Raw genomic sequence first — 21,256 nt, 5'->3', positions numbered from 1 at the left:
CTCAGAGGGGGGGCAGGGGGGCAGCCGCCCCTCCTGATGAAGTAATGTTGGAAAAATGAGGCTAAAGTGACCTTTTGGATCCCTTCCTGGTGTTCTCTTGGTGTTCCAAATTATTATGCAAATTAGATCTTAGTGTCATAAACATTCAGTTGTTTGTTTTTCAGTTGGTTTTGTGTCTCAGGGCTCTTTGGATCACTGAAATCAATCTCAGACACCTGTGGTCATTAGTTTGCCAGGTGAGCCCAATCAAAGGAAAACTACTTAAGAAGGACGTTCCACATTATCAAGCAGGCCACAGGTTTCAGCAATATGGGAAAGAAAAAGGATCTCTGCTGCTGAGAAGCCTCAAATAGAGCAATGTCTTGGACAAGGAATGAAAACATGAGATATTTCAGGAAAACTTCAGCGTGACCATCATACTGTGAAGAAATTAGTGTCTGATTCAGAGCACAGACGGGTTCCTGCAGATAAAGGCATAATGAGGAAGGTTTCTGACAGACTAATTCATGGGATTAAGAGAGCAGCTGCTAAAATGTCATTACAAAGCAGCAAACAGGTATTTGAAGCTGCTGGTGCCTCTGGAGTCCCACCAACCTCAAGGTGTAGGATCCTCCAGAGGCTTGCAGTCGTGTATAAACCTACTATTCAGCCCCCCCTAACCAATGCTCACAAGCAGAAACGGTTGCAGTGGGCCCAGAAATACATGAAGACTCATTTTCAAACAGTCTTGTTACTGATGAGTGCCGTGCAACCCTGGATGGTCCAGATGGAGGAGTAGTGGATGGTTGGTGGATGGCCACCATGTCCCAACAAGGCTGTGACGCCAGCAAGGAGGGGGCGGAGTCATGTTTTAGGCCAGAATCATGAGGAGAGAGCTGGTAGGCCCCTTTAGGGTCCCTGAAGGTGTGAAAATGACCTCAGAAAAGTATATAGTTTCTGACTGACCACTTTCTTGCAAGGTACAAAAAGAAGAACAGTGCCTTCTGTAGCAAAATTATCTTCATGCATGACAATGAACCATCTCATGCTGCAAAGAATCCCTCTGTGTCATTGGCTGCTATGGGCATAAAAGGAGAGAAACTTATGGTGTGGCCCCCATCCTCCCCTGACCTTTAACCCTGTTGAGAATCTTTTGAGCATCCTCAAGTTAAGATCTATGAGGGTGGGAGGCAGTTCACATCAAAACAGCAGCTCTGGGAGGATATTCTGACATCCTGCAAAGAAATTAGAGCAGAAACTCTCCAAAAACTCACAAGTTCAATGGATGAAGAATTTTGATTGAAATAGCTTTGATTTCAGTAGATATGACCTCCTAATGCTGCAGATTCAACAAATGAACATTTTCAGTTCTTTACAACCTATAAAATGTTTTGAACTCTGTTGTGTATGATAATGTGGAACAGTGTTAAACTGAAAGTTTCTCCTCTACACACGGACAAACTTGAATTATCTTTGGTGCCCTCTAAACTAGATTAATTGGCTACTCTGACACGTCTAATAGTGGTGAAAATAATGACGTTAATATGAATTTGACTTTATTAAAACTGTATAAAAATGTGTGTACGTTGGTGTCCCATCACAGCAGGTCCCCTTTGTATTACCCCTCAAACTTCCTGGGTCGCCCACTAATCAGACTGCAGACGTGATCTTTGCTGTGATACGTTTATTGCTCGTCTTTCTGTAGAATACACAGAAACAGGAAGACTCTGTTTTTACAAAATAAAGCAAGTCAGTGGCCAAGCAACATGGAAGCTTCTGTCCAATGTGATCAGGAAGAATGACTGCAAAATGAACCGTACCGTGACTGGAAGAACATCAGTGCTGTCAAACGTCTTTTCTTTGGTATTCAAAAGTGTGAAGAAGAATGAAACTGAGCAAACCTGACACCTTCAGCTTGTTTGGAGTCTGATATTCTTCCATTAGTGGATCTACTGCATGTAAAGGCTGGTTTTGGTAGGCTAGCGCTGTGCTGATATGCAGTATTCACAGTAGAGATCTGAATATATTACATTTCCTATTCACAAGTGCTTAAAATGGTCGTTTCCACTTCATATGATCAGTGACATAAGAAAACATGGCTTATCAAAGTGGTTCCTTCACTTTTTATCACATTTTTGAGAAAAGACCTGATTAACTAGTAAATATCCGTGGTCTAAACGGCGCTATGCTTCTAGAAACTCCAAAAACCCGATCTATAAGAAAGGAATGTCAGTATAAATACATGATAAAGAATACATTAAAAAAACAAAAAATAAATAGTACGGATTGGCCTAGATTTTTTTTAAAAGTACATTTTGAGACAAAGAGTGTCATAAATTGGTCAAATATAAAAGAAGAGCTGATGCTGGGGAGCTCTAGGTTATAATGGCGCCTTCAAATACGACTGTTGAGTTTCACTGGAAGTTTTGAAGAAATTTTTGACTTTTTCATTGAAGTTATTTTGGATGTTTGGCAAAATCTCTCAGGAATTTTTTCAGGCCCTTCTTTGGAAATTTGGGAGATGAATTTTTGCATTTTGAAGAAATTGAAATTGGGAATTGGGTAGGGGTGTTCTTTACACATTTTCAGGAATTTCAATGGAGATTTAAGGGATTTTTTTTGGGCGTGTGGATGTTTCTGTCATCTTCATGGAATATGGGGAGGGTAATGGACGTTTTATTGTAGATTAGCTTTGTAGTTTTGGGATTTTCCAAAATTTAAATGGGATTTTTTTTTATTGGAATATCCAGGCTTTATGATAAAGTTTTACTAAAACATTTTGGGATTTTTCAAGTAAATTTTGGGCTACTTTTTTATGAGAAACTTTATTTTCACAGAATTTAAGGTAATTTCTAGGGATGGATGACGTTAACGGCCTGATATCAGTACCGGCAGTTATTAAATTTTCAGCCAATATTTACATCTGATATTTTGGCTGTAAATTTCTGCGTACATGGACTGAATATTCTGGCCATAAATATAAGTTAGTGGAGATTTAAGTGGAAACACAGACCTAGGTCAGTTCAGGTCTTTTTCTTTATTTATCTTCATTCTCTAAAGTCTGTTTGAGAGATTAAAGTTTGTTTCTTTGTTCATCCTTTAACCTTAAAGAGTTCAATGGACTGAAGATTTAAGTCTGAAGAACATATTTAAATATTGGTTTTGATATCTGCTTAAATTAATCTATAACTACTGGCATATCGGTTATCATGCATCCCTTGTAATTTCTTTGAAATTTTAGGGAATTTTTGATGGATTCTGGAAAGAAAATTTTCCAATAAGTCCCTGTTAAAAGACAAGGCTGATGTTTTAACTTATGAGGTCCTACTTTCCTCAAAAAAAAAGGGAAAACTAAAGATTCATTCCAAACCAAAAGTCCAGTCTGAGCAGGGGTGTAGCTCAGGATTTTGGGCCCCCAGAAAGAATATCACACAAGGCCCCCCTTTAACCAGCTTGCCATGCAACAAATGTTGCTTAATTTTTACAAATACATATGCATTTTAATGTATTTTTGAACCATCATTTTTACTGTGGTTAAACTGGATTTACCTCCATTATTTCACAGCACTGGACAACACCATTTGGACATTTTTAATACAAATTTCAATCTGTGGACCAACTTATTCATTCACTTTTGATTCAATAATGACACTAATTACTAAGAAAAATAAATTCAAATCCTCTTTTCATTCAATGGCCCCCTCCCTACTGTGGGCCCGGGTAATCAGAACCCCCCCCCCGGTGCTGCGCCCCTGCTCTGAGGATAAACGACACAACCTGACGACTTATATAGTTCCATTTGAAGGCAGCATTATATCATCAGAATAATTGTACATTTCAACAGGGAAGCTGGGATAAAAACATGTTGGAAATATTTTCCGGGTGATTAAAACCAATAAGACCAAAGGTTGTTTTTTTTTTTTTTTTTTAAATAAAACCTGATTCTGTGGATAAAAACAGTGAAAAGTCCTTCAAAAGCATGACAAACATTTCTACGCAGTCTCTACGCAGTCTCTACGCTCAAGCAAACAGTGAAATACGTGTCTTTATGTCGAGGTGCTCAGTGAGATCTTTGCTGTCATATTTACATGGATAATAATCTGATTACATATTACACTTGATTTGTGGTCAGTGTTCTCCCACGCCGCTGACAAAATATGCAGACGTCAACTCATCTCTGTCAGTACGAATAGTCCGGATATTTACAACATGGCTGTGTGGAAGCATCCAATTCACTTTGTATGTCCATCTGTTATTTTCCAGTAATACAAACGCAGAAAATGTACAATGATTGTCAACATGTGTCTTCAAGTCTACGTGGTGTAACACTGATAATGCATAAAGTGTTGAATAAAGCACGTCATCGGGTTGTACATCATTAATGAACCTTCACAGGTCTGCAGAGATACTTGCTGGCAGTTTGACATTCTTGTCCAAAAAGACAAAGCTGGTCTGAAAAAGCACCTTTTCCTTAGATTCAGATCAGTACGATACAGAACGGAGCCTCCAAAGGAGCACGATGGGAAAAAAAACGTGACTCCTTCCTGATAAAGTTTAGTCAGACTTTGAGAATGTGTGAGAAGTTTCCTCAATAAGTTTTTAATCAAGTGAGCAGTTTGGATGTTCTGTAGTCTGGACCAGACTGTTTGCCTCCTTAAATCTGACAGTGACAATTATCTAAGGCAGTGGTTCTCAAACGGTGTGGCGAGGCACACTGGTGACCCTTGAGGCAATTTCAGGTGTGCCTTGGGAATTTGTACAACCATGCATGTTTACATTAACTATACAAGTATGAAGAAATTGCACAACCTCTTCGAAAAATAACATTTTCTGTAGTATTACTGTTTTCTTACTTTTTCTAATAATTTGGTGTAAAATGACTAAAAACAGGTACAAAAATTTTGGATTTGCTATAGTAGATTTAAATAAGAACTTTGATGCAAAAATATATATTTTAGCATGTATTTGTGCCATTCAGTTGTTCCTAAATGGTAGAGTGTTGGAGATTTGAGCAACCACACATTCTAGCTCCAACTATACATCAACTAAATTTACTCTAAGAAAATTTAAAGGGGTCATTTTGCATGGATATGAAGATGGTGTGCCTGAAGATTTCGGCATGATCTCAGGTGTGCCTTGGGCAAAAAAAAAAAGTTTGAAAATCCCTGATCTTAGGGATTCTGCAAAGTGGAGTTACTCAAGATATTTCAAAATGTTCTATAGATGTCACTAAAATTTCTTGTGATCTTGCCAAAGTTTGTTAGCATCTTACAAAATTCTCTAAAAGGTTTCACAGGATCTCTTGACATTTTGTGAGAATCAGGCCGAAGTTTCAGGGAATTTTGCAAAGGTTAATGTCAAAATCCTTGAGATCTTGCTAAAGTTGATCATGACTTCAGAAAAGTTTCAAGACTTGCTTTGAAGTTTCTCTACAGCTTTCAAAAGTTATTCAAAGATCACGATTTGGCACAAGATTCAAGAGTCTCAAAAGATCTGAAAATCATTTTGAAGACCTTGAACAGATCTTACAAAAAGTAGTTTTGCAGGATCATGCAAAAAGTATCAGCCAAAGGAACTCCAGATCTTGCAGAAGTTTCTCAGATTATTTCAGAAGTTTCTCTAAAGTTTGCAAAATTTTCAGGGTCTTGAGAAAATAGTAAGGATAAGAAAAGTTTCTCTAGAAGTTGTCAAGATCTTTTACGGGTTTCTTAATGCCTCTGTTAAGTTTCTTAGGATGATGCAAAAGCCTCTCTGGGTTTGAAAATGTTTGCCAGGACTTTGTTAAGGATCTCACAAATGTTCTAATGTTCTCCTAAAATTAAAACGTTTATCTCTAGATAAAAGATCATCTCAAGAGCGTGAAGTTCTCAGGATCTACAAACCCGTTCTAGGGTCTTCATTAAAGGTTTCTGGATCTTGTATAGTGTCTTGGATCTCTAAACCTTCTTCGAAAATGTTCCTGAGATCATGCAAAAGTTTCTCTGGCAAATGTTGCTCAGGATCTTGGAAAACCATTTCTGGGTCCCGCAAATCTTGGCTAAATTCTAGGTATCGTGCAAAAGTTTTGTGATATCTCATAAAAAAATGTTTCAAGAAGTTAAACATTTTCTCAAAACCTTGAAATTTTTCTGAGCTATCACAGAGAATCGTCTGGACTGAATAATTTTCCTCAGAAGTTTGCAGAAGTTTTTAGTAGAAACTAAAATGTTCTTTATGATGAATGACTGTTTCCCTTCATGTGCTGAACTTTGGAGGCTCTGTAATCTCAGGAGAATCTCTCAGTAAAGTGGAGGCAGAAGTAAATGTGTTTCTAAAGTCCTGCAGACTGCAGACAGTCTTTGCTGCAGGCTAACAGTCCTCTCTCTGTTTGGTGACTAAAGGCAGACTCTGGTGTTTGGGCTGAAGCTGTTAAGGCACGTTTAGTTCTTTGGTTTGGTTGTGGCTGGTGTAGCGGTCCGTTCAGCTCCGTGCAGGCTGGTGTCTTGTATTCGGTTAGAATGATGCTAGCTTGGATAGCATGCTTTGTCGGCACCATGTTCACCAGTGCTCCAGGTGCAGGTCCATGGCAGAGTTCAGGTTAATGTCTGTCACATCCAGGAACTCTGTGTTAAAGATGCTCGGCCCAGTGGGCGGAGCCACGCTGAAGGCCGTTGCCGAGCTGGGCGGAGTCAGGTCCAACCACTCCATCGTTTCCCACGACGTCTCGCTGAACGTCATGCTGACCATGCCCTGCACCTCGGGGACGGAGGACACCTTGGTGCCGATGGGGGACAGAGGCGTATCCATCAGCTCTCTGTTGGTCATCAGTTTGTCCTGTTGCGGGTGGTGCAGGTGGCGGTGGTGGTTGTGGGGGCTGCTGTAGCCTTCGCTGTCTCTGTTCCCTTCGTCTTCCTGCCCTCCGTCCTCCGTAGCCATTTTTAGAAGCGCCACCTCCCCTCCCCGAGCGATCGGACTCCCCAGCAGAGTCTCTAGATGGCTCTCTGCGATGTGATTGGCTGCGTTGTCATACGGCAGCTGGGAGGGACTCAGGTGTTCGTAGTGGCGGTGGAACCTCGGGATAAGGTGGCCGGGGCACCCTGGGGACACATTAATGTGAGGCACAACTTTGGTTACAGAGGATCGCTCCCTCTCTTCTCGGGCGTTAGCGGGCATCTCTTAAAGAGAAAGAGGAGAGGAGGGAGGGTCACAGAGCGCTCGGGTTTACTGTAGACCCAGATCATAGATGTGACAGTAATCCCACAAAAGACTGCGCCTGAAATCTGTTAAATATGTTCAAGGATCTGTCCTTACCTCCACTCTCGATGAGCACATCCAACAGCTCGTCCATCTGCTGACTTCTGGTCAGCTGCTGCAACAGACACAAAAACAACGGGTCAATTTTAAGACAGAGTAGTCAACATCTATGAGTTTGAATTAAAGGGTTGGTCTGTAAAATATTCAAGCTTTCAGGCAGTCCACAAAGAGGTGCAGTGTAGAGACTGGATACAAGCTTATTTTGGAGACAGATCACCTTTAGCTTCTTTTGGTGGCAAAGGCCCTGAAGTCCTCATTGGACATGCATTTTATTTTACCCAGTTTATGGTGAAAGTGGGTAAATTTAAATGTTTGATCAGTATTTAAACTAATGTATCTCCTCTTCATGCAATAAATGGCTACTTTCCCATGATAATGAAGTAATTTCACAAGTTTTCTGGAAAATTGGCAACAATTGACACAAATGATGGGAAGAGGGTGTAAAATTTGTCAGTTTTGTCCTTTTTTTTTTTTTTTTTTTTTTTTTTTAATAAATGTTGTTCTGGTCCAATCATGCTCCAAACTGAAATATACTCAATCAACTAAACATGTTGTTGAAGATTTTTTGCAAACTTGGGTCGCGATCCATTGTGAGACAAACTGGTGGGTCCTGAGGCTGGACCAGTTGTTTACTGGTTTGCAGCAAACATGAAAATCTTTGAGTGAAAATTCAGAATTTGAGTTGGTATAGATAAACAAAACTGCAACAAAGGTGAGTTTTTGTCTGATAAACCTTTTAAAGTTTATTCAAGTATCAAACAATAATGTTAGTGCCCAAACTCAGGTAAAAGCTCCAACTACAACTCAGAATCTTAGAGTATTTATGACAAACAAAATATGTGATTAAAGCAAAACAGCATTTTATTATATTTAACAACTTAAATATAACTACAGATGCACTGATTTAGAGGAGCTGGATGGATACCTTAATAGAACATGAATGTATTAGTAGACTTTCATAATAATGACTTTCATAATAATCTGAATCAGCAGTATTTTAACCCACTTTAAGTAAAGTGATATACAAATATGTATAAAGTACCTGTGTGACCCAGCTCCTACAGTCACGTTAATGGACAAGACCCTTAGCCCCAGTTTGCTCCCACTGCTTCATCAGTGGAGTGTAAATGTGTATGGATGTTTGGATGGGATTATCTAATACTGATGGTTAAATCTCCATAGCAACCTCCGCTATCAGTGTGTGAATGAGGAGTGAATGTGTCGTGTGACCTGCAGTGTAAAAGCGCTTTGAGTAGTCAGATGAATAGAAAAGGACTTTACAAGCTCAAGTCCATTTACTGGGAAACAGAGAAATTTTGGATCTCCATCAAGTCAGAATATTTCCGATTTAAGCAGATATTAGTCTGTTTTTCTCCTGTTTTCACCTGTTCCTCACAAAGCAGACTGCTGTGTTTTGCAGCCCCGAGGTGAGCAGCTGAGTCGCGTGCTGAGGTGACGTCAGTACAACCCTGTATTATTGTGTGTAGCTCTACCTTTTTGGTACGGATAGGTAAGAGTGCTACCCCTACGGAAGGATGCTTAACAGTGGGACGGTACAAGTTGGCTTTTTGGGACCCTTTCCAACTTTTGCTCTATGGAAATGCAAAAATAATGCGTGCCGTGCTGCACTGAACTGAGCCGGACCGCTCAGTGGAAATATATATAATAAGTAGGGGTGTGACAGGACTCTTATCCTCATGGTCATGTTTAGAGACAAGACAAGATTTATCACTTTAAAAAATAAATATTTATTTTCAATTTACCCAAGACATAAAATGCAATGATTCCAAGTGAATTTTGAAATGTTTAACTTTTTATCCTTTTGCACTGAGTACCACTGCAAACATGTAAGCTGTTGACAGCTATCATGTCTGGTCACGAATCAAACATGCATTTAACAGCAGAGCTAGTGTCTCTTCCAGGCCGTAAGCATGTTTAGTCCTACTCTAAAGTTGGACATTTCCACATGGTGCCCTATGGGGACTGACTCACTGCAGGAGACAACCTCTAGTGGACACTCAAAGGACTGCAGTTTTTACTTAATATGTTAGCAATGGAGACTCTGAGTTAGACTAAGATTTTGACTACTATTGTTAGCTGTAGCCAAACTGTAGCTAGGAACTTATCAAATATTTTCTTAAACTTAAAAAATATGACAAACCTGACCTTAGAAATGTGAACTATCATTTGTTTAATCAGTTGATTAAAAACCAGAAATGTTCCTGATTTATCTGTTCTCCATATTTACTTCAAATAATTGGTCATCCTGCTCATCATCAATAACAATAGTGAAAGATAAATGGCTGCAGACAAAGATAGAATTTGTGAAATCTTGCCAGAGTCAGACGTCATCTACGAACAAGTGCATAAACCCCCCCCCCGTCCTCTGCCTCACTGCTGTTCATTCATTTTCTCTGAGGTTTCCATTCTTTTCTTCTTTGCAGTAATTGCAGTAAAATCAACTAAGGATCAATATCTATCAGCTCTATCTCCAATGTTAAACACTCAGATGAAGCTGCAGGTGTTTGGGTGGAGTACTGCAGCAGTCAGACCCACACACAGTCATGTAGTTCTTATAATGATGTAGGTCAGCCTAACTATGGCTTAGATTAAACACAAGGCTTTAAAACCAGGCTTTAAAAAATGCATTAAATCTTTAGAGAGGTGACAGATATACCTTTATTTCTTCCCTGTAATTTCCTGACTAAAACACTCAAACTCATTCTGTAAAAGTAAGATCTGCCTTCAAAATAGTTTGTACCATTTCATCATGGGTCAGCCTCAGACTCATCAGAGGTGGAAAGTTAGTGCGGTGAACCAAGCGGATGGGTGAGTTAGAGAGGTGCGAAACACATGATGAGACAAAAACAAGAGACAGGATGAGGAGAGGTGAAATCAGAGCAACGCCGATAGTAAAATAAAATCCTCGGCCAGCCATATTCTACCAAATTTAGAGTAAATTTGAGTTTACCTGCTTGACTGCATCCTCATAGCATGGGGGCTGTCTTAAGTCATCTGACTCTGAGCTACTGAAGGCAGGGGGGGACACCTGGCTCTTTAGACCAGCATGCCGAGGAGACGGCAATACTGACATCTACATGAGACAGGCGAAGAGTGACGTTAGCTCACCAATTACAAAGGGGGGTTTAAAATATGAATGATTGCAGAGGAAAGAACTAGTATTCAGGCCCCTGTGATTAGACCATCTCAGGATTTTATACATCAAATTTAAAATAAAGGTTGGCGTTGTGTTCTCGTACAGGAGAAGTCACCAACATGAGAAGGAGTTTGTGATGGAAACAGATGAACCTCAACAAAGACAATCATACCGTGTCAGAGACAGAACACAAATTAATGGAAAAGAGAAAAACAGTTAGGTGAACGTGAGGTGATGAATACATGACACTGACACCACACTGCAGAGGCTGTGAATGATGATCAAATGTTCACCTTTGGTTGTATGCTGTGGTTCTCTGTCTTTGCTGGACCGTCATGTCCACAGTCTGTAGAGTTTGGAAAAACTCCCTGAAGGCCCCTTTGGTCTGAAGGATAAGAACAATTCCCAGGCTGGCCACCATTCTTCTGCTGCATCTGTAGTATTCAACAAGACATCTGTAAGAATACTACGGTACAGAAATTTAGTATGATGTTTTCAATCCTAACCAAGGGGTTCTTGTTAGAAAGCATATCTACTTAACTGGTTTATGCTAAACTGTACAGGTACTAAAGGTACTCATTTTTCCTTAGGTAAAGATGAGGGGGCTGCTGCCTTCATCATAAGGTTTAACCCTTATGCTTATGTTTATCCAGTATGGTTATGTTAAGCGTGCATGGTTGTGTTTAGCCCGCATGGTCATGTTTAGCCAGCATGTTTATTTTTAGCCTGCATGGTTATGTTTAGCCAGCATGGTTATTTTTAGCCGGCATGATTATTTTTAGCCTGCATGGTCATGTTTAGCCAGCATGTTTATTTTTAGCCTGCATGGTCATGTTTAGCCAGCATGGTTATTTTTAACCAGCATGGTCATGTTTAGCCTGCGTGGTCATGTTTAGCCAGCATGGTTATTTTTAGCCAGCATGGTTGTGTTTAGCCAGCATGATCATGTTTAGCCAGCATGGTTATTTTTAGCCTGCATGGTTATGTTTAGCCACTATGGTTATGTTTAGCGTGCATGGTTGTGTTTAGCCTGCATGGACATGTTGAGCCAGCATGGTCATGTTTAGCCAGCATGGTTGTGTTTAGCCTGGATGGTTAGTTTTAGCCTGGATGGTTATTTTTAGCCAGCATGGTCATGTTTAGCCAGCATGATTATGTTTAGCCTGCATGGTTATTTTTAGCCTGGATGGTTATGTTTACCCTGGATGGTCATGTTTAGCCTGGATGGTTATTTTTAGCCTGGATGGTTATTTTTAGCCTGGATGGTTATGTTTTGCCAGCATGGTTGTGTTTAGCGTGCATGGTTATTTTTAGCCAGCACGGTAATGTTTAGCCTGAATGGTTATTTTAAGCCAGCATAGTTATGTTTAGCCTTGATGGTTGTGTTTAGCCTGGATGGTTATGTTTAGCCTGGATGGTTATGTTTAGCCTGGATGGTTATGTTTAGCCTGGATGTTTTTTTTTAGCCTGGATGGTTATATTTAGCCTGGATAATTATTTTTAGCCTGGATGGTTATATTTAGCCTGGATGGTTATGTTTAGCCTGGATGGTTGTGTTTAGCCTGGATGGTTATGTTTAGCCTGGATGGTTATGTTTAGCCTGGATAGTTATGTTTAGCCAGCATGGTTGTGTTTAGCCTGGATGTTTTTTTTAGCCTGGATGGTTGTGTTTAGCCTGGATAATTATTTTTAGCCTGGATGGTTATATTTAGCCTGGATGGTTATGTTTAGCCTGGATGGTCATGTTTAGCCTGGATGGTTATTTTTAGCCTGGATGGTTATGTTCAGCCTGGATGGTCATGTTTAGCCTTGATGTTTTTTTTAGCCTGGATGGTTGTGTTTAGCCTGGATGGTTGTGTTTAGCCTGGATGGTTATGTTTAGCCTGGATGGTTGTGTTTAGCCTGGATGGTTATGTTTAGCCTGGATGGTTATATTTAGCCTGGATGGTTATGTTTAGCCTGGATGGTTATGTTTTGCCAGCATGGTTGTGTTTAGCATCCATGGTTATTTTTAGCCAGCATGGTTATGTTTAGCCTGAATGGTTATTTTAAGCCAGCTTAGTTATGTTTAGCCTGGATGGTTATGTTTAGCCTGGATGGTTATGTTTAGCCTGGATGGTTATGTTTAGCCTGAATGGTTATTTTTAGCCTGGATGATTATTTTTAGCCTGGATGGTTATGTTTAGCCTGGATGGTTATGTTTAGCCTGGATGGTTATGTTTAGCCTGAATGGTTATTTTTAGCCTGGATGATTATTTTTAGCCTGGATGGTTATTTTTAGCCTGGATAGTTATGTTTAGCCAGCATGGTTGTGTTTAGCCTGGATGGTTTTTTTAGCCTGGATGGTTATGTTTAGCCTGGATAATTATTTTTAGCCTGGATGGTTATATTTAGCCTGGATGGTTATGTTTAGCCTGGATAATTATTTTTAGCCTTGATGGTTGTGTTTAGCCAGCATGGTTGTGTTTAGCCTGGATGGTTTTTTTTAGCCTCGATGGTTATGTTTAGCCTGGATAATTATTTTTAGCCTGGATGGTTATATTTAGCCTGGATGGTTATGTTTAGCCTGAATAATTATTTTTAGCCTTGATGGTTGTGTTTAGCCTGGATGGTTGTGTTTAGCCTGGATGGTTGTGTTTAGCCTGGATGGTTATGTTTAGCCTGGATGGCCATGTTTAGCCTGGATGGTTGTGTTTAGCCTGGATGGCCATGTTTAGCCTGGATGGTTGTGTTTAGCCTGGATGGTTATGTTTTGCCTGGATGGTTGTGTTTAGCCTGGATGGTTATGTTTTGCCTGGATGGCCATGTTTAGCCTGGATGGTTGTGTTTAGCCTGGATGGCCATGTTTAGCCTGGATGGTTGTGCTTAGCCTGGATGGTCATGTTTAGCCTGCATTGTAGGGTTAGTCCACATGGGTAGGACCTACCAGGCTAGGTTTAGACACTAGAACTACCCTGCTGTTATTAGAATGATATACTGAGGCCTTAACTGGGCTAGGTAAAGGCCCAAACTTCAGTTACAGACACTGAAAGCACTGCGAACCTTTCTCACTACTAGAACACCGGTTCAGATCACATTTAGGTTTATAACTATGAAATTATTAGGCTTTAGCTCCTTGTTTTCCACCACATTCACTAAAATGTAAGAATATCTTGTCCTGACAGACTTTTTACCTGCATACTGTGTATTCTGTTGTTTCCCTGGGGGTGGGGGTGATGGCAGCCGTCCCGCCCCAGTGGAGGTGTTAGCATGTAGGGGTTATTAGGAGAGGAAGGCTGGGGGCTTCCTGAAGGCTTCCCAATGGGGGAGTCCTGTGGAGAGCACTGTGGACTGAGGAAGGCTGACATGGTGGAGGGGCTGCCGGCGGTCTGGTTGGTGTCCATACATTGTGGCCCACTGGGGCCCCCCATACTAGGGAGGGGGGCGCTGCAGTGTCCCATCTCCTCCATGCAGCTCCCAGGTGAGCTCTTGAGCTGCTTAGGGGAGGACAGAGGACAGCTGGAGGACAGAGACATGGGCTCCTGTTTGATGGTCACACCAAAGAAGTGCTGGCCCATCATTGATGGGGTCTGCTGGTGGTGGAGGGGGGCGTGAGGTGGAGGAGGGACGGGGTCCTGACCTGCTCCATAGCAGCGTTTTCTCTTGTGAAGCTGCATCTTCAACTCTTCCACCTAAAAAACAACAAAGATCAAGAGATATGTATCTCTGTATCAAAATATCAGTCTGGTGTAATGTCCCTTTAAATGAAGTTTACTTCCTTTTAGATTTTTATAAACAAAGAATTAATTTCATACCAAATATTGATACTGCAACCTTTACACTCATCTACACTATTACACTAATGATTCATGATTAATGCTGGTCTATTATAATAGGAAAACTGCATCTTTTGGTGTTTTTCCCCACAGGTTGTTGCTCATTAAACCTTTAAAGGATCTTTAGCCATCCTCACAGAGGCCTACTCACCTGTCTCTGCTCCTGATGCAGCTTCCACGTCAGCTCCTCGATCACCTTCTGCTTCTCCACCAGCATCTTATCCTTCTCTGCCTCCACCCCGTCCATCCCTCCACCCTCCCCCACCCTCTGTGCTCCCCCGCTCAGACCGCCTCCCCCCAGGCCGTCCTCCATGCCGAGCTGGGCGGGCGACGGCTGCAGGTTGAACTGCGTTGGCGAGGACATGGGCACGTCGCTGAAACTGTCGGGGAGCGAGCCACTGAGGGAGAGCTCGGAGGAGGCGGGGGAAATGGGAGGGGTGGAGGAGGTGCTGGGGTAAGGGTAGTAACCGCCCTGGGAGAGAGCGCCGGAGGAGGACGGGGACTGGTAGGAGGACAGGGAGCCTGTGGGGGTGACGGGGAAGGTCACTGTTGTGATGTCAGAGGAAGCAGAGGGGGAGGAGCTGGCGTTGGAGTCCTTAAAGGGTCTGAGGCGCTCAATGAGGGCGGTCTTTGTGCCAGAGACGGGCATGCCACGGATACGCAGGTGCTGCCTGAGCTCAGATACCTGCCATAGATAAAAGCAAAGAGAGATGTTTGAGTACTGTTGGTTTAACAGAATCCTACCTTAACTTCCATCCTCGTACCTTTAAGTCGTCCAGATTAGCCGGTAGAGGCCCGGGTTTGACCGCTGAGATGGTGCTCTGGCTTGGATATGAGTTTTTCACCGGTGAGGACGAAGTACTGTTTGTTTGGCTCGATGGACCGCTGGAGCTGCAGGCCGAGAGCTGCTCAGTGACGCCTCTACAACAAGGAAATGACAGCAGTTACACACACACACACACACACACACACACACCCCTATATATGAGCCTGTTACTTACACACACATATATGTGAGCCTGGTACTGACACACACATATATAAAGAGCCTGTTACTGACTCACACACATATATATGAGCCTGGCACTGACTCACACACATATATATGAGCCTGGTACTGACTCACACACATATATATGAGCCTGGCACTGACTTACACACATATATATGAGCCTGGTACTGACTCACACACATATATATGAGCCTGGTACTGACTCACACACATATATATGAGCCTGGTACTGACTCACACACATATATATGAGCCTGGTACTGACTCACACACATATATATGAGCCTGGTACTGACTCACACACATATATATGAGCCTGGTACTGACTCACACACATATGTATAAGCCTGGTACTGACTCACACACATATATATGAGCCTGGTACTGACTCACACACATATATATGAGCCTGGTACTGACTCACACACATACTTATGAGCCTGGCACTGACTCACACACATATATATGAGCCTGGCACTGACTCACACACATATATATGAGCCTGGTACTGACTCACACACATATATATGAGCCTGGTACTTACACACAAACACTTATGAGCCTGTTACTGACTCACACACATATATATGAGCCTGGTACTGACTCACACACATATATATGAGCCTGGTACTGACTCACACACATATATATGAGCCTGGTACTGACTCACACACGTACTTATGAGCCTGGTACTGACTCACACACATATATATGAGCCTGGCACTGACTCACACACATATATATCAGCCTGGTACTGACTCACACACATATATATGAGCCTGGCACTGACTCACACACATATATATGAGCCTGGTACTGACTCACACACATATATATGAGCCTGGTACTGACTCACACACATATATATGAGCCTGGTACTGACTCACACACATATATATGAGCCTGGCACTGACTCACACACATATATATGAGCCTGGTACTGACTCACACACATATATATGAGCCTGGTACTGACTCACACACATATATATGAGCCTGGTACTGACCCACACACATATATATGAGCCTGGTACTGACTCACACACATATATATGAGCCTGGTACTGACTCACACACATATATATGAGCCTGGTACTGACCCACACACATATATATGAGCCTGGCACTGACTTACACACATATATATCAGCCTGGTACTGACTCACACACATATATATGAGCCTGGTACTGACTCACACACATATATATGAGCCTGGTACTGACCCACACACATATATATGAGCCTGGTACTGACCCACACACATATATATGAGCCTGGCACTGACTTACACACATATATATCAGCCTGGTACTGACTCACACACATATATATGAGCCTGGTACTGACTCACACACATATATATGAGCCTGGTACTGACTCACACACATATATATGAGCCTGGTACTGACTCACACACATATATATGAGCCTGGTACTGACTCACACACATATATATGAGCCTGGCACTGACTCTCACACATATATGAGCCTGGTACTGACCCACACACATATATATGAGCCTGGCACTGACTTACACACATATATATGAGCCTGGTACTGACTCACACACATATATATGAGCCTGGTACTGACTCACACACATATATATGAGCCTGGTACTGACTCACACACATATATATGAGCCTGGTACTGACTCACACACATATATATGAGCCTGGTACTGACTCACACACATATATATGAGCCTGGTACTGACCCACACACATATATATATGAGCCTGGTACTGACTCACTGACTATTTGATAGTATTTGATATTTATGATAAGGCTTGAACTTGATTTAAAAACTAAAGATGAATTTGGAAAAAATACTTGAGTATATTATTTTTCATTGTGACTTATGTATGCTGCCAGTTTTGGTCATGAACATTCTGTGTGTAACAGTTTATTTTAAACCATCAGAGCATTAACTATTATCAATAATTCTCTTGTTCAAAGTATTTTACTATTGAACTTCTGCTGTGTAAGCTGGAAGAAGCTAAGGACATCTATTATATGAAAACAGCCTTTTCTTAATCTACATTGCAAGTGATGCTTTGTTGCTGTTAATGAATTTTACAAATATTTGAACACATTTCAATAATGAAATTTATGTTTTTGCTCAGTGCCATGTTTGTGATGCCTTGTTTTTGCCTCTATCATCTAATTCCTTGGGCCGCTACTGTAAATCTGAATGTGGGCGAAACTCCCGCTGCTAAAGAAGGTTCATCAAACACCCATCTTCTAGTGCAGCGGCTAACGATAGAGGCTAACTATGAACGACAGTTGTTTAGATAGGATTTCGGGTCAGATTTGTAAATGTTGAGATATTTTTCGATTCACATGTATACACGGTTTGTATTGTAAGCTGTAAATAAGGTGAATACCACCTAATGTCCAAATTGCTCTAATAATCATGTTTACCATTTCGTTTCTATGCAAAATCCCGTTTAGACATGAAGCACCAGGAGTTGTGCCCATATTTCATGCAAAGAATCATGGGGCTAGGAATAAGGAGGGTAGATATGCTCTGTGTTTTGAATGCTGCTCTATAAATCACCTTGACTTGCCCTATAGCATCAGTATTTGTCAGATGACAGCAGTGTTTAGAAGAAGAATCAGAAATGAACAGTTTTCATTCATGGATGTGACGTACTTGTGTGTCTGGCTTGGAGGGTGGGGCTGGTAGCTGAACGCCGGCTGTCTCTGCTGGGCCGGCGTGTGCTGATTGTGTACATGCTGCTGCTGGGACGGCGTGTGAGAGTGAGCGTGTTTCTGCTGGCTGAGGATCTGCAGCTGCAGGAAGAGCTGCTGCTGCTGGAGCAGGCGGGCGTAGGCCGAGTCCATGGGCGGGGGCGACTTCTCCGCCTTCTGGTCCGGAGGAATGTACTGGTGGTACTTGAGCTTCTTCACCTTCGGCTTCACATCTTTGGGCTTCTTGTGCCGGTTCTTGTCTGACGTCTTGGACTGTTCATGGAGACGGTGTGAATACACAACCTTACATAAATATAAAATAGCAGAAAATATATGGTTTTAAAAATGGCTTACCTTGACGATAGCAGGGACAGGTATTGGGGGCGTGGCCTGGTTGTTGTTGGCTACAGATTGACCTTCATCCTGGCTCTGATCAGGAGGGTCTTGGCTTGTTCCTCCCTGCATAAAAACAAAACATCACAGTGACTGAACACCTTATTAGAATTGTTCAGAGCAGCTCTAACAGCCTGGGTTTAACTTTCAGTCCATCCCTGAGCCGAAAGACAACCACATGTTGACAACTTGCTGCAAAGATTACGTCAGAGTAACTTTAACACCTGTATGGAGAGGGACAATTCTACTGGCAGGGCTGAAAAACCATCTCTGCAGAGACTGGTCAACGCTCGCCCTGCTAAGAAAGAAGAGAGAGGCAGACGTGTTTGGATGAGGAGAGGTGTCAAAGGAGACTCAACGTTCTCCCAGCAAAGCTTTTAATGATGCTGACATGAAAGAATTCAAGGCCTCGCAAAGCAACACATAGCCGCTGTTTCCTGCTGGACAGGAACGTTTTTATTTTTCTTAATGAAATAAGAATTAATTTTCATTCTCAGGCCAGATCAGATATGTAATTCCTCCAGCGAGTTCTGGGTCTACCCGGGGTCTCCTTCCAGTTAGACGTGCCTGGAAGACCTCCTCAGGGAGGCGACAAGGAGGCGTCCTTGGATGACCTCAATAACTGACAGATTTTGAAAGCAAAAGAGGGAACATTTTGCAGAGGCTAGACAGGTTACACCAGTGATCCCCTGCTGGGGCCCATGGGGCCTGGATTCATGGCTCAGCAAGGCCTAATCAAAACTAAACTGTCTGTCATTTGCACTAATAACAGCATGACAGTCTGTGTGAGTACTTTCAGCTGTATAATAGCGGATATTATCTCGCCCTAGGCTTCAACTGTACTTTCTTTTTGCCACATCCTTCCTGCAGGAGATAAGTCTTTCTGTGTGTACAGTACAGATATTCATGTGTTGATGTGTGGAGTGAGGGGCAGGAGGCTTGTAATATCTCATCAAAGGGTGTCCCAGCAGGGAAAAGTGATGGCTAGCTTACGCTGATAGACACCAACCCAAAAAAACTGAATATTGTTCTAAAATCAGAAGCTGATTAGAAAAAGTTTTAGTCTCGGGGTGTGCATATTTAGGTGAGGAGGTTTTTGATATTTATCACTTTTTTAATTTGTCTTGTTTCACCCTGAAACTACAGTCAATAAATCATTGTTTTTTTCATTGATCTACACTCAGAACCCCAACATGACGGACTGAATGTTTTAAATGTATTAAATAATCAAATCTGGGCTTTATGGCCGAGCAGTTAGACAGAAGACTCCTCAGAGCAAAACACATGAAAGCGTGGTTGGAGGTTTTAAAAACACCGAGCAGACTACACTCTGCCATAAAGCCCAGATCAGTGGAGAGCTGCAGGGATGCTTGTCCTTCTAGAACTGTGTCCCATCTCCTCTCAGGATCTCTGGAGCTCTGTTCTCTTGGGAACCTTCAGAGCAGCAGAAATGTTTCTGTAGCCTTTCCCAGATCTATGCCTGTAATTATCCTGTCTCTGAGCTCTGCAGCTCCTCTGACCTTTGACCCTTGGTTTCTGCTCTGACATCATTGTCAGCTGTGAGGCCTTCTATAGAGAGGTGTGTGCCTTTAGAATCATGTCCAATCAGGTAAATTTAGCACAGGTGGACTCTAGTCATGGTGTAGAAACATCTGGATAAAGTCCTGAAAGCTGAATAAAGTGAGTGTCGAATGAGCGATAGATCGAGGGCAGTATTACTCAACCCTGCTCAACCAAAGAGCCCAATGTTGAAAACTGCCTTTGCAAGGGCCACAATCTAAATAGTGAGAAGTGGCATTAAATGGTTTAAATTGGCAATGAAAATATGTGAAAGGTAGCAAAAATGGTCAAAAAATGGCAAAGAAGTGGTAATAAAGAAGGGTTAAGGGGCAAAACAGGCATACAATGGAGAAAAGTGGGTGAAAAGTGGCAAAAACGGGTGCAAAGTAAAAAAAAAAAAAAGAGTTACAGGTGGACAAAAAGCAGCAACAAATGAGTGAAAAGTGACTAAATGGGTAAAAAAACTGTTAAAAGGTGGGGAAGATTGATGTTAAATAGAAAAGGCTGCTTATATGGGTGAAAAAAGGCAAAGAAGCAGGACAAAAGTGGCTAAAAGTGATGAAAAATTAACAAATTAGCAGCTGTTAAATCTGCACTCATAGTTATTCACATGTGGCTGTCCTGGAAAGGAGGAGCGGGGGTGGAGGATGGTTGTAAAAAGTGGTTTGGAGGCTTATAATGGAGAAAAGTGGGTGAAAAGTGACAAAAACTGGTGCAAAGTCACAAAAAATTTTGTTACAGGTGGACAAAAAGCAGCAACACATGAGTGAAAAGTGGACAATAAAATTAGAAATAAAATTATATGAAAAACGATGATATGATGCTAAAATGGGCAAAAAAGGTGTTAAAAGGTGGGGATGATTGGCATTTAATGAAAAAGGCAGCTTATATGGGCGAAAAATTGCAAAGAAGCAGGATAATAGTGGCTAAAAGTGATGAAAAATGGCAAAAATGGTCAGAACGTTGCTACAAGAATGGGACAATAGCAGCAGTAATGTAAAAAAGGGACAAAAATGCAAATAAGGGCAGTGGAAATGTACAAAGAAAAAACAAAGCTTGACAATGAATTTTGAGCAAAAAAAAAAACTGATTGTGATGATTAATGGATAATTTCTGAGGTCAAAGTTTCTTTTTTAAGATTTTCTGGGGAATAATATTTCAAATGAAGACATAAAAGAGCCACAAGATGAGTATCACTGATCTAGGGATTCTTCTTAATTATTCCAGTGTGGATTATTTAGGAGTTGAATGGCAAAAACTTAGATATATTCTGAAAGCTCATGACAGCCTCTGTTAAAAACACCTTCCATCTATAATAAGCAACCGTTTATAAAAGGCTGACATGTTGGGGG

At 41.6% G+C, this 21,256-nt stretch overlaps 1 protein-coding gene across 16 annotated transcripts in view; it reads right to left on the bottom strand.

The window, feature by feature from the left end:
* Window positions 1-1,389: 1,389 nt before the first annotated feature.
* The window catches only part of myocd (myocardin), a 246,061-nt gene continuing 226,194 nt past the window's right edge, over window positions 1,390-21,256 (bottom strand). For 6 of the 16 annotated variants that reach the window (XM_041815350.1, XM_041815361.1, XM_041815355.1 and 3 more), the window contains 9 exons: window positions 18,306-18,410; window positions 17,914-18,224; window positions 15,009-15,165; window positions 14,396-14,929; window positions 13,603-14,100; window positions 10,723-10,863; window positions 10,244-10,366; window positions 7,270-7,327; window positions 1,390-7,133 (listed from right to left, as the gene is read on the bottom strand). In XM_041815350.1, coding sequence (XP_041671284.1) covers window positions 6,517-7,133; window positions 7,270-7,327; window positions 10,244-10,366; window positions 10,723-10,863; window positions 13,603-14,100; window positions 14,396-14,929; window positions 15,009-15,165; window positions 17,914-18,224; window positions 18,306-18,410 — 2,544 coding nt within the window. In that variant the 3' untranslated portion in view covers window positions 1,390-6,516. The remainder of the gene's footprint in view (window positions 7,134-7,269; window positions 7,328-10,243; window positions 10,367-10,722; window positions 10,864-13,602; window positions 14,101-14,395; window positions 14,930-15,008; window positions 15,166-17,913; window positions 18,225-18,305; window positions 18,411-21,256) is intronic. The other 10 variants (XM_041815364.1, XM_041815358.1, XM_041815365.1 and 7 more) reach the window with 6 other exon arrangements.

This window comes from Cheilinus undulatus, linkage group 20 (assembly GCF_018320785.1).
Source record: "Cheilinus undulatus linkage group 20, ASM1832078v1, whole genome shotgun sequence".
Classification (NCBI taxonomy): Eukaryota; Metazoa; Chordata; class Actinopteri; order Labriformes; family Labridae; genus Cheilinus; species Cheilinus undulatus.
The sequence above is the reverse complement of the archived record's forward strand: the minus strand, read 5'-3'. Positions and strand labels throughout refer to the sequence as shown.